Genomic DNA, 12,372 nt, shown 5'->3' with positions numbered 1-12,372 from the left:
ATGTAGACAGTGGGCTTTGGATTACTGACCATCAGCACTTTCTGCGATGCCTCTTGGATGGCGTCATGCAAAACTGTAAGGTGTTTTTCTTTGCAAGTCCTACATGGGCGTTTGAGTGTACAGGCAGTAGCTTTGTGGTTGCGGCCGCATTTCCAACATCTGTCACCTTCCTGGATCCACTTCTTAATCTCAGCAGTAGACAATTTCTTGAAGTCGAGGCATGAGTTAAGGTAGTGCTCCTTATTGTTGCAGAATGGGCAATAAGGACTGGGTTTGAAAGCTTGGGACTTTGACTGAGAGGTCTCCTTGTCGGCTGTCTCTCCTGAGCAGAGGAAGACTGACGCTGTCTTATCTTTGGGCTTTGAACTACGTTGGTCTCTCTTTGGAGGGGAAGGCCCTGTAGAGTTGTAGAGAAGAGTAGCTCGACTGGCAAGACGTTTGGCTTGAGCTTTCATCTGGAGCCACGCAGCGAGGTCGGGCAGAGAGTAGGTGAGCTCTGAACCTGGCTGCAGGATGCCACGAACGAGACAATATTCCACAAATCCATCTCTGTGGGAAGGAGACATCTTGCTTAAGAGACGGTCGACATGGGAACCACACTTGAGCTCGTATCCAACAGGTCCCTCTAACGTGCGCAGCATACCGACAAGCGACTGGACTGAGAGGGCGAAGGAGTCGAATGCCTCGGCGTCTCCTGACTTGATGGCTGGTGAGTTGAGTATTGCCCCTAGTTCACTTTGGACCAGTTGTCTTGGCTGGCCATATTTGTCTTGCAGAGCTCCCAATGCAGCTGTGTACGGTGCAGGGTCATACATGTATGATTTGGCCAACTGCAGAGCACTCTGGAGCTTGAGCTGACTCAGGAGAACTTGATATTTATAGTGCTCGCTGAGATGGGGATGACTGTTCATCAAGTTGTCGAGCGCCATCTTCAAAAGTGCGAAATCGCTCTCTTTACCACTCTCGAAGAAGGGAAGTGTCGGTTTGGGAATGCCGTAAGACGTAGCAATCAGGGTTTCCATCCCTGGGTAGGTCCAGGGTGGTGCCGCAGGAACTGGTGTTGCAGCTGGTATACTAGAGTGAGCATACTGTACTGCAGGAGGTGGCAGTGCCACTGTAACTGCTCGTGGTGGCATTATGAAGCTTCCACCGGTAGTCGGAACTCCTAGGTACTGAGATGGGAGAGTAGTTGTAACAGCGGACCTCGTTGTTGGTGGTGCTCCAACTGCCTGGGTAGTTACCGTGGGGATCACGGGCACGAATGAGACAGATGCCGGTGGAAGTACAGAAACTGGTGCTGTAATAGCAGGAACACTGGGCTGGGCACTCATGACGGGATTAGCAGGTGGTGCTAATATCTGTGCGGAAACAGTGGAGAGAGGTGGTACCTGATTTAGTGTTGGATTCGGCTGTTGCACAGGTGGATGCTGCGTGAGGACCAATGGCACCGGAGGTGGCTGTTGACCAAATTGTGACAGAGGTAGCTGGGAGAACGAAGCGGGAGCTGACGCAGTAGACAAGGCATCATCATTCGTCTCTGATAAGTAGGTCTTTACAAGACTGGCAATGTGTACCTCCTTCTCAAGCTTCTTCAAGCGTCTGCGTCTTCCCATCTCTCTAGCTATTCTCTCTTTAGCCAGATGTGCTTCCTCTTGTAGCCGCTGTCCTTCTCTGGCTTGTGCATCCAATGCTGCAGCCTCCAAGTCAGCTTTCCTCTCCTCTTCTATTTCCTCTTGAAGGTCGGCGAGCTCCAATCCTTTGATCTCCTCCTCTAACGCAGCTGCATGTATATCAGACGTACTTCGAAATATAGTATGGAGACCATGAGATGCTTGAGAGGACCGTCGTGAATGTGCAGCTGACCGGAAACTTTTCACACTCTTAGCTCTGACTGACTGAGCCTGGCCTGGTTGTCCTGCAGGGGTAGAGGAGGCTTGGGCCACAGGCTCTTGAGAGGGCAGAAGAGTGATTTCATAATCGGCCAAATGTACAGGTGGACGAGTGTCCCTCTTCGGTCGGACTGATGACTCCGACTGCTGACCATCAGTTGCTGACTCCATAGTGTCGGGGGAACCCTAATCCGGCTCGAAGGACCATGTAAAGTTTGGACTCGTGGTTAGGGTAGGAGCACTACAGACGACTCCGGTCAGAGAATCTTTCTTCAACTTTATTTCAGCAGCGAGGAGTATACAGGTTTCCACGTGCGTATGTGTGTGTGGTCTGGGTACAAAGAAAACAAAGGAAAATATAGTAATTAAAATACTGTTATTTAAATAATAAATGTAAATAAAATAACTATGCCTGGTGTCCTCATTACAGTTAGCAAAGTACATAAATTATAATTTACAGCACTGTAATACAGTAGTGCTCAACTTAGAAACATAAAAAGGGAAATAAAAACACATTTCCAAGGCTAATTATTCAACATAGTAAACATGATGCCCAAATAACATGGCGCAGCCTCGTGAAAAGTGCTTAATTGGTCACGCATCAATAATACGCATCAGGTAGCACAAGTGACAGAAACTCCAAACATTCTCACCACCTTGCTCCCCAAATATGTTACAGCAAACAACAAAAACTCACCTGAGTTTCATAAACGCACACAAAGTAAAGGAAAAGTGGTCCTGTCATTTGCTCTCATCTCTGAGCACGAACTGAACGGCGCACTAGCTGTACATGCGCTGCTCACATGATGGGGCGTTCAAGTACACTTCGGAAAACTCAGTGCTGAACAAATAGGCTTTCAGACAACGACGACAACATGGCCACCACAATGCCTCAGAGAAACTGCACTATTACATAACGTCACATGACATCACGAATTTCTTCGCCCATGCTGTGCATAAATGCCACTGCATGTTTTTGCTCTCAGACCCGCAATCTGTTTCATCTTGATATCGAACCTAATGATTTGTTCAATTCAGGTTCAGGAGGGCCATTGTCTCTTTTACAAGAGGAAAAGCAAATACAGAGAATCTAAACAGGAAGCCATTGAACGGGCCAAATCTAAACAGTCTTACACAGTCCTCTGAGAAGATCGTATTTCATCTTGATATCCAAAGAGCGCAGAATGTCCTCTGGAAGTATAGGGACAGGCCGCTGATCTGGCGCAGAAACCTTTGCTGTTTTTTCCCTTGCATTTTCTGTCACACCTTGTACTTCTAGAGATCTGGAGCAGATCACATCCCCAGAACTTTTCATCAAGTGCAAAAAATGTCAGCAGATGTTCACAAGGTGTGACAAAACACCACAAAAACATTCCCAAAGCACTCACACGCATAAAACCCCCCAAAAAGAAGCCATGTTACCCGCACTGCCTTGGCTTTAGGTCATTTCCAGCTCTCCAGTATTGGTATTAGATTGATAGTTTGAATTCGAATTTCATCAGGGACAATGCACAAAAGACATTTATCTAAAAAAGAAGAGATGTCAGGTGCCAGGATAGAGCAAAAATTTTCATTTCCATCCGCAGTCCCGGGACAGGTTGATGTTATACTTACAAAAGTTCATATAATGGACAGAGAATAATAAATAATGCATAGAAGCATTACTTCACTCACATCATAAAAACGCTTTCCACTTCAGGAAACTATCACTCACTCACCGTTTACACCGTTTCCTATCACAGTCATTCAGCGTGTACAGGTTTGCTTTGATAATAATCACTGTTTGGTCAGGCGTGTTAATGTAAATGTATATATCTATTTTTACAGGGCATCAGCATTGTGGAGCCCAGTAATGCAGAGCCTCCTCCACCACGGCCCCCCAATCCAGCCATGTACCAGCTGGATATCATCCTAAAGAAAGGGAATAACCTAGCCATTCGAGACCGGACAGGTAAGAGAAGACTTTCATCTGATTGTTGCTGTTATCCTTAAGAACACATATCATGCACAATTTTGACCAAGTTGTTCCTTTGTCAAAAACATACCTGGAGCAGTATTAATTTTTTTATTTTTCATGTGTGCTGTGGGGTTTAGGTTAAGGTTAGGTTAGGGTTAGAGTTAGAGTTAGGGTCATATGTCTTAGTACATTATGTACCTAGTAGTGTAAAATAAACTGTTACCGCAAATTGTTCAGTTGAAGTGAAAAAAACATAGAAATAACAGAAATGCCCGCCATCTGAGCCTGTTCACATTTTGTTAGCCGTCGATTTTTTTTAGTTTATTAAGTTTTTTTGAGCAGTTAAAATTCTGCTCAAAAGGAGTGGGCTGAAGCAAAAGCTTATAAGTGCCCACCCTCGAAATCATTGCAATAAAAACATTTGATCATATCACAATAGTACAGGGAACATATTACAAAGTATAGATACAAGAGCCGGGAAACAGCATGCACACATAGACACAACATACCCGTTTGTGATTTAACTTTACCTGTTATAATTACATTATCATTCATTCATTTAACAACATCATATTTTGATTTTGATTTGCCTCATTGGCAAAAGAGAACCTATTACACATCAGAGCGGCTGTTTTAACACAGACCACACTTACAAAGCACTGTTTGAAATGTTCGTATAAATTAACAGAATGGAACGGAAAGGAAACACAACTATCTCGTTTCATGTACGATGTCTAGCACAAAGCAAGTGACAAAGGATGATCATTAAAGTTTTTCTTACAGATGGTTACCACAAACATAGTTAACAATTTCCAAAAGTTCCAATAGTTCTGTGTTAAAAAGACATTATTATACATATTATCCGTGATCTTGCAACTTCCCAATTGTCATTTCCATCATTCCATTTTTCTTTGTGTACAATGAATTATGTAATATATAAGCCCTACATAGTGTAGTGCAGGGGTCACCAACGTGGTGCCCGCGGGCACCCAGGGGTCCTTTGGGGAATGTCCAGTAGCCCTTGGGACGTTTTCTAAAGTGTAAAACACTTCATTTTCTTGAATCTGATTCTTAAAATTACAGTTATTTCGGTTCTTGTGACTCGGTATGAGTTGAAAATAAAGCTATTTTAATATAATATGGGGTCAATATCCTATAAGTGAACAGTGTACGTTTAAGTCTTTAGGATTTGTTTTTAACTGGTAGCCCTCGAACAACTTAATGCTCTTAAAGTAGCCCTCAGCTGAAATAAGGTTGGTGACCCCTGGTGTAGTGCATTAAGAAGCCAGGGTGTAGAACGGGCCAATTGAAGAGGGCAGTAGCTCCCCATCAACTAATCCCCACCAACTAGCTGAATTTGTAGATGGTGCTCCTATGCTTAGTGATGCATTAACAGACAATGTTTATGAGCCCGTTGGGAGGATCCATCTCAACAGATCCATAGCTCGCCTACCATAGTAATTTTGAACAATAGAATGACAGAGCAGAATGCAAATTGATCCTACTACTCCCCCTAGTGGCAACGCGTTTCTTCTTCTCTTTACTTTTCACACGTCTTTTGTTTGTATTTACATTCAAGCAGGTTGAAGTTTGGACATCGCTTCAACACCATCTCCAATTTATTCCACAATTGTACCCCATTTGTTGAATGTTCCATCCCTATACAAATGAATAGGGAAGCAACGGTGCAACTTATCGGGGTATGTTTTATAAGATGTGTATTTGATCTCACAAAAAAAGAAACTTGGCTGAACATTTAGACGCTAATAGTAAAAAGCTAGAGTAAAATCTCAGAAGGTATGTTCATTCATTAATGATTTCTAACTGGGCTTTGACCTCACCTTAATGTGGTCGATGAGTTGACAACAGCTGAAAACATCTAAATCATTAATAATTTGCAGTGTTTGGTGGCTAATGCGGCTATAGGAAAAATACATTGAGCAGGCTAACAGACTGTAAGATATCTCCCGGACGGGGTCAGCCCTATGTTCCCCGGTACCTATGTTCCCACGTCAATAGAAGTGGGGGAACATCTATGTTTTAAGATTAGGCACCAGCCCACTATTCCTAAGGTTAGTGGCTTAAGTTAGTAGAGCTAACTTTAGCTTCCTGGTTAGCATTGTCCAGTTTATAAGTAGGCCTGTTTATAGGCTGTTGAACTGCTTTCCTTCTGTCCATGTGTCTGTATCTTTATTTAGTAGGAAAATAAATTCATAATTCAGCATTTGTTGAAGTAATGGTGGAGAAATGAGAGGAAGTTCAGTTGTTTCCCTTCTTTGTTTTTCGCCTCTGGCGGCTTCAAACATGATCATATATGGGCGATTCCAGCGATGCCGTCTTTTCCTGTGCTTTGTAGCATGAAAAGTATTCAGCTCTTGGCTCTAGAGAGAATGTTGTGATATTTTAGGCATGACAGTGGATACAATCATAATCCCCTCATTACTTTGGTGTAGTGGGGCTAAATTATATTGTAAGTCCCTCCAATTACTGCCATCTCTATACAAGTGTTAACAGTGATGAGGTGGTGAATAGACCACACTTATGTTTATTTTATTGCATTGAACCGTTGCCGTATTACAGTCTAAGTCTGTCTTTAGGCAATGGTTTGGGGGATGATGGACACAGAGGTCTCATTAACGGTTGAAGGAGGAAGACAGAATACTTGTTCCCTGCTGTATATTTTACCTGACTCTAGCCGTCCCTGCAGATAATGAGCGTTGTAGTGTGTCCAGACTTTGTGCCAGGGCTCATGCAGACAGCTCATTACGCAGACTGAGTGACAGACACGCAAATAACACAAGGCCTAAATGGAGTCCTATCACTCATGTCGGCAACACCAAATGTATGCTGAAGACTACACAGAAGCCAGAATTAATACAGCTATTGAATATACTGCATTATTCATGTCAGATAGCTTGAACAAATCATCCTTGTATTGTAAGTTAGAACCTCTATGACAAAATGGGTCACATCGGAGCCTCAGATTATGGAAGTCTTGGAAATCAATTGTGGTTTAATAATGTTTATGTCAGGTTTGGATCTATAGAGAGTCTGTGTGGATTTATCGTCTTTACGTTCATGTTTGTTTGTACATCATGGCCAGTTACAGGAGTAGACGATATTTTACACTGTATGTGAAAGACATCTGACTTTTAGCATATAATGGGAGTAAAATGTATGTGAACGCTTTGGAATTTCTCACATTTCTGCCTAAATTGGTCATAAAATGTGGTCTGATCTTCATCAAAATCAACAATGCCTGCTTAAACTAATACCACCCAAACAAGTACATGTGTTGATCCATTTTTCACACACACATGGCATTGTGTGGAGGAAAAATGGAACAGCACATCAACATCAAAACCCTATCCTCACTTTGAAGTGAGGTGCAGGGAAAATCATAGTGTGGGGCTGTTTTGTTGCCTCAGGCCCTGGACAACGTGCTATCATCAATAGAAAAATTAATTCACAAGTTTATCATGATATTTTGCAGAAGAACACGAGACATTCACAACACCATGGATTAAGTAAGTGAACCCTTGTACAGTGCCTCTCGAAAGTATTCATACACCTTGAACTTTTGCACATTTTGTCATGTTTACAACGCTAAACATAAAGATTTTATTTTGATTTTTTTACTGAACGTTCACACACAAGTAACAGACAACTGTGAAGTGAAAGCAAAATGATACATGATTCCGTTATTTCTCAAAAAATAGAAAAGTGAAAAGTGGGGCGTGCATAAGTATTCATACAGCATTTTCTGAGTGCATTAAATTGCTTTTATAACATTCCTAATGACTCCAAAATGTACACACCTTGGCCTAACCATTAAATAGAGGCCACCTGTGTGTAATCTACTCTCAGTATAATTTCAGCTGTTCTTTTAGGCCCTCAGAGCTGTGGTCGGAGTGTATTGGTCACTAAACAAGAAGGTCATCATGAAGGTCAAGGAGCACCAGAGAGGTCAGGGATAAAGCTGTGGAGAAGTTTAAAGGAGCGTTACACAAAGATTTCCCAAGATTTAAACATCTCCCGGAGCACTGTTCAATCCATCATTCGGAAATGGAAAGAGTATAGCACCACTGCCAATTTACCAAGACACGGTCGCCCATCTAAAATATTAGATCAAACAAGGAGAGCACTGGTAAGAAATACAACCAAGTGCCCCAAGATAACTCTGGAGGAGCTGTGAAGTCCTGCCGCTGAGCTGGGGGAATCTGTACATGGAACATAAGTCGTATCTACACAAATCTGGCCTTCATGAACGAGTGGAAGAAGTAAGCCATTATTGAAAGGAGGCCATAAGAAATCCCGTTTGAAGTTTGCTGGAAGTCATATGGAGGACACAGCTCCATGTGGAAGAAGGAGCTTTGGTCAGATGAGACAAAAATTGAACTTTTTGGCCCAAATGCAAAACGTTATGTATGGAGCAAACCTAACACTGCTCATGGTAGTGAGTGCACCATCCCCAGTGTCAAATATACGGGGGGGAGCATCATGATGTGGGGCTGCTTTTCCTCAGCGGGGACTGGGGAGATTGTAAGAATAGTTGGGAACATTGATGGAGCCAAATACAGGGACATTTTGGAGGAAAACCTGCTGGAGTCAGAAAGAGAACTGAGGCTGGGGCGGAGATTCACCTTCCAGCAGTACAATGACCATAAACACAAAGCTAAATCTACAATGGAATGGTTCAATAAAAACATATTAATGTGTTAGAATGGCCCAGTCAAAGTCCTGACCTAAATCCTATTGAAAATCTGTGGAAAGATCTGAAAACTGCTGTTCACAAACGCTCTCCTTCTAATGTGACAGAGCTTGAGTTATTTTGTAAAGAGGAATGGGCTAAAATGTCACTCTCTACATGTGCAAATCTTGTAGAGTCTTGTAGAGACTTGCTGCTGTTATTGCAGCAAAAGGGAGTTCCACAAAGTATTCATTCACGCTGTATGCATACTTATGCATGCCCCTCTTTTCGGTTTTCTATTTTTTGAAAAATAACAGAATCATGTATCATTTAGCTTTCACTTCACAGTTGTCTGTTACTTGTGTGTGAAAGTTCAGTAAAGAAATCCAAATAAAATCTTTATGTTTAGGGTTGTAAGCATGACAAAATGTGCAAAAGTTCAAGGTGTATGAATACTTTCGAGAGGCACTGTATTAAATAGCTGGCTGATCCTTCTTTTGCAGCAATAACTGCAACTTTTCTATTGCTGCAGATTAGACTTTCTTAACAATCAGGATGATTCTTGGACAACTCAAAACTGTTGCAGTTCAGCGAGATTCCTGGGTTCACTTACTTTTTCCTCCCTGTGAATGTTTACATGTTATGTCCAATAAAAATATGATAAAATGTAAATGTTTGGGTGGTATTAGTTTAAGCAGACACTGTTCTCGATGAAGATCAGACCACATTTAGGCAGAAAAGTGAGAAATTCCAAAGCGTTCATATATATTTTCCTCCCACTGTACATTAACCTTGCATATATAGCTCCAACTCTAATACACCCACAAACACTTGCACACACATTTTTTTTTTTTTTTTTTACTTGAAATTCAATTGTTTTCAACTAATCAGTCAGCTTTCCCCGCCGGACTCGCTTGTCACTGCTGCTCGATATGACCTATGGAAGAGATTGCGTCCTGGATAATGGGAATCCCCCAGAGCCGCAGCCATCCGTCAGATCTTGACAGGACACACAGGGCAGGAACAACTGGAGCGCTTATCGGCGGGAAAAGTCATTCCACGATCCTCCACGACTGAGGGAGTTTTATGGGCCGTTTTCACACAATTTCTCTCCTTCCCCATTCTCACACCCCGACAAGCACCGCTGAGTTTCCCCAGCTGTGGAGTTCAATAGGTTTTCTGACAGACGCTGACCACTGGAGAAAGTTTTTTTTACACGTTCCTGTATGTGAAGTTTAATGCCCTGAAGCCTTCAGTGTAAGTGTACAATGAACTGTGCCACATCGAACTGTGAAGCGGCAAATTGTAAACTAGAGATTCACAGTTTCTTGGAGGCATACTGCAGGCTTACTATATTGGTGCGGTTTGTTTCTGAGGCTTGCTTTAAAGTTACAGTTTGTGTCAGTGTTTGCCTGCACAATCCTCCTCAGGCATTTTTCACGTTCTATTTTGTTGTTGTGTTTTAGGCGCAAGGTTCTGCCTCCCACAAATAACTGTGCACATCTGAACTACTTCTACTGGGACCTCCTCACAACGATTTCATAACATTTTACTAGTGATTGTTTAACCGCTGTGTAAAACGTATTCAGTATTGGTTTAGACAAGTTTGGGATTTGTCTATTGTTTGCGATAAGTCTATTTGGTTTATCGTTTTCTATATAAGGTTTTCAGGGGAATAAAATGTTGTTGATTTGTCATAGACGCCATGTTTGCTGATGTGCAGAGATAGCGACATTTTGTGTCTGCAGATTTAAAGAAAGCACATGGCAGGCTATGTAGAGAGAGAAAGTCATTAAGTTTGGAGTAGCAGAACAAGAGTAGTTTCTAGAGAAGAGAATCAATGAGTGGTTAAGTGATCCGTTGGTGTGACTAAGGAATTCAAGCTGGTGGCATCATAGATTGACCCTATTCGCTGTTAGGATGTTTGATGTACTACGTATATTCTATATGATCATGGTCTTTCCAGAGATGATATTGTATTTGCTTAGATTGATGACAGGCTTCAAGACAGTCGGCCTACAATAAACAACTCACCTTTCTGTCTTTTCCTAATTTAACTGGTTAAAGCAGTAGTAAGTTTTAAGATAATCCTTTATTGATCTCACAAAGGAGAAATTCACTTGTTACAGTCGGCGTTCAAGAAGATCACTCAGAGTTAATAAAGTGCAGCTGATGCAGCGATTATTGCACATGTTACTTTACAGTCTTATTGTACAGTCTGACAGCAGTGGGGATGAAGGCTTTGCGGTAGTGCTCCGTCCTGCACTGAGGGTGTCTCAGTCTGCCACTGAGAGAGCTGCACAGCTCTTCTACAGTCCCGTGCAGTGGGTGGGAGGTGTTGTCCATGATGGAGGTGAGCTTGGCTAACACCCTCCTGTCCCTCACCTCCTCCACAGAGTCCAGGGGGCAGCCCAGGACGGAGCTGGCCCTCCTGACCAGCTTGTTCATTCTGCTCTTGTTTACCATAATAAATCCTTTTCGTAGTCCCTCTGGAGGTAATACAAGTGTTGATGGGATGATTGGGGGGTCTTCATCTCCCCCTGATGTCTCTGGCCAGAAAACAGCTCTTGCAGCTTTCCCTGCTCCGACCCAGAGCACCAACACACTAATGGAAACACGAAGAAGAAGCTAACAGGCTAATGGGCAAAGCTAACTGTGGGCTAGCACCACTTACTCAGTATTTACAGCCAAGTTTGAGTGAAAAAAATAATCTCCATTGTGTAATTGAATGTACAATATCCTTCTCTCCCTTTGTCTTTTCTGTTAGCGTAGTATTTACTCTCACGGACAATTGATAAGTTAAAAAAAAAGCGCAACATGCTACGACACCTGCAGTGGCGTTTATGGCCTCTAGGGACATGAGTTGCTTAATACTGCTTTAAAGAGGCTAGATGCAAGCTGGCCCTTTTATACTCACTACTGCCACCTCAGGTCATACTTGTAGCTGCACCTTCTATATTAAGCTCTTGCTTGACGGCACTTGGGATCCTAAGTAACAACTTTTTGAGTGGCAGTGCAGGATTTTAGTGGCAGTTGTGGTGAACAGGTCTGGGCTCATTCTACACCTTAGGACATTGCTGGTACATGTAGGGGGAGGAAAATACTTACATTTAACATTTTTAAACTCCGTATAGTCACTTTAACATTCAAATTGACTTAACCTACCTTGTTTATATTTGCTTTGGAATGTGAATTATAGGGTTGTTTTTATTCTAACATTATAATTAATAAATTGTAGGGTTGCAAAATGATTTAACCACTCAATTAAGATTCATTAAAATCTTTCGTCATTTAAGTCTTAATTCGTCTTGCGTCATATTTTTAGAAACGGATCTCATTCTGGCCCCTGGCATATTATCTGTTAATAATTCAGCACTCCTTGTCTGCTCCGTCCTGGAATAGAGCTTTTGATCATAAAAGACGTATCATTTATAATGGGTAGAGACCGGTGATGATTACAGAAAGTTGTCATGAACTTGTTGACTGATATGTCAACAATATATTGTTTGTTGAAGTGATATACTTTGTTTTTCATACATTTTCAGGTCAATGCTTCCAATATTTGTACAAAACTGTGACGTAAAAATTGTAAATCAAGTTTGCTGTTTCATTCTGTAAAACTTTGCTCATATATTTTTGAGTCCATTTTCATTCCATTCTTGTTTGAATTTCTGTATTCACATCTTCACCATTTTTATTTACATAATACAGATTAAAAGAAAAATCCTTACAAAGCTCAACACAGCAGTGCTGGTGGAGGCTTTTTCCTGAGGTGTGAATAAATGTTTTAACGCAGCTTCTGAACTGAATGTCACCATGGAGTTCAGTCCAGTATT

At 42.0% G+C, this 12,372-nt stretch overlaps 1 protein-coding gene across 5 annotated transcripts in view; it reads left to right on the top strand.

The window, feature by feature from the left end:
• Positions 1-12,372, top strand: part of mctp1a (multiple C2 domains, transmembrane 1a) — a 110,420-nt gene that overhangs the window by 28,950 nt on the left and 69,098 nt on the right. For all 5 annotated transcript variants that reach the window (XM_079554165.1, XM_079554166.1, XM_079554168.1 and 2 more), the window contains exon 2: positions 3,717-3,840. In XM_079554165.1, coding sequence (XP_079410291.1) covers positions 3,717-3,840 — 124 coding nt within the window. The remainder of the gene's footprint in view (positions 1-3,716; positions 3,841-12,372) is intronic.

Source organism: Gobius niger (assembly GCF_951799975.1).
Source record: "Gobius niger genome assembly, chromosome: 1".
Lineage (NCBI taxonomy): Eukaryota > Metazoa > Chordata > Actinopteri > Gobiiformes > Gobiidae > Gobius > Gobius niger.
Note: the sequence above shows the minus strand (reverse complement) of the source record. Positions and strands in the feature narration are given on the sequence as shown.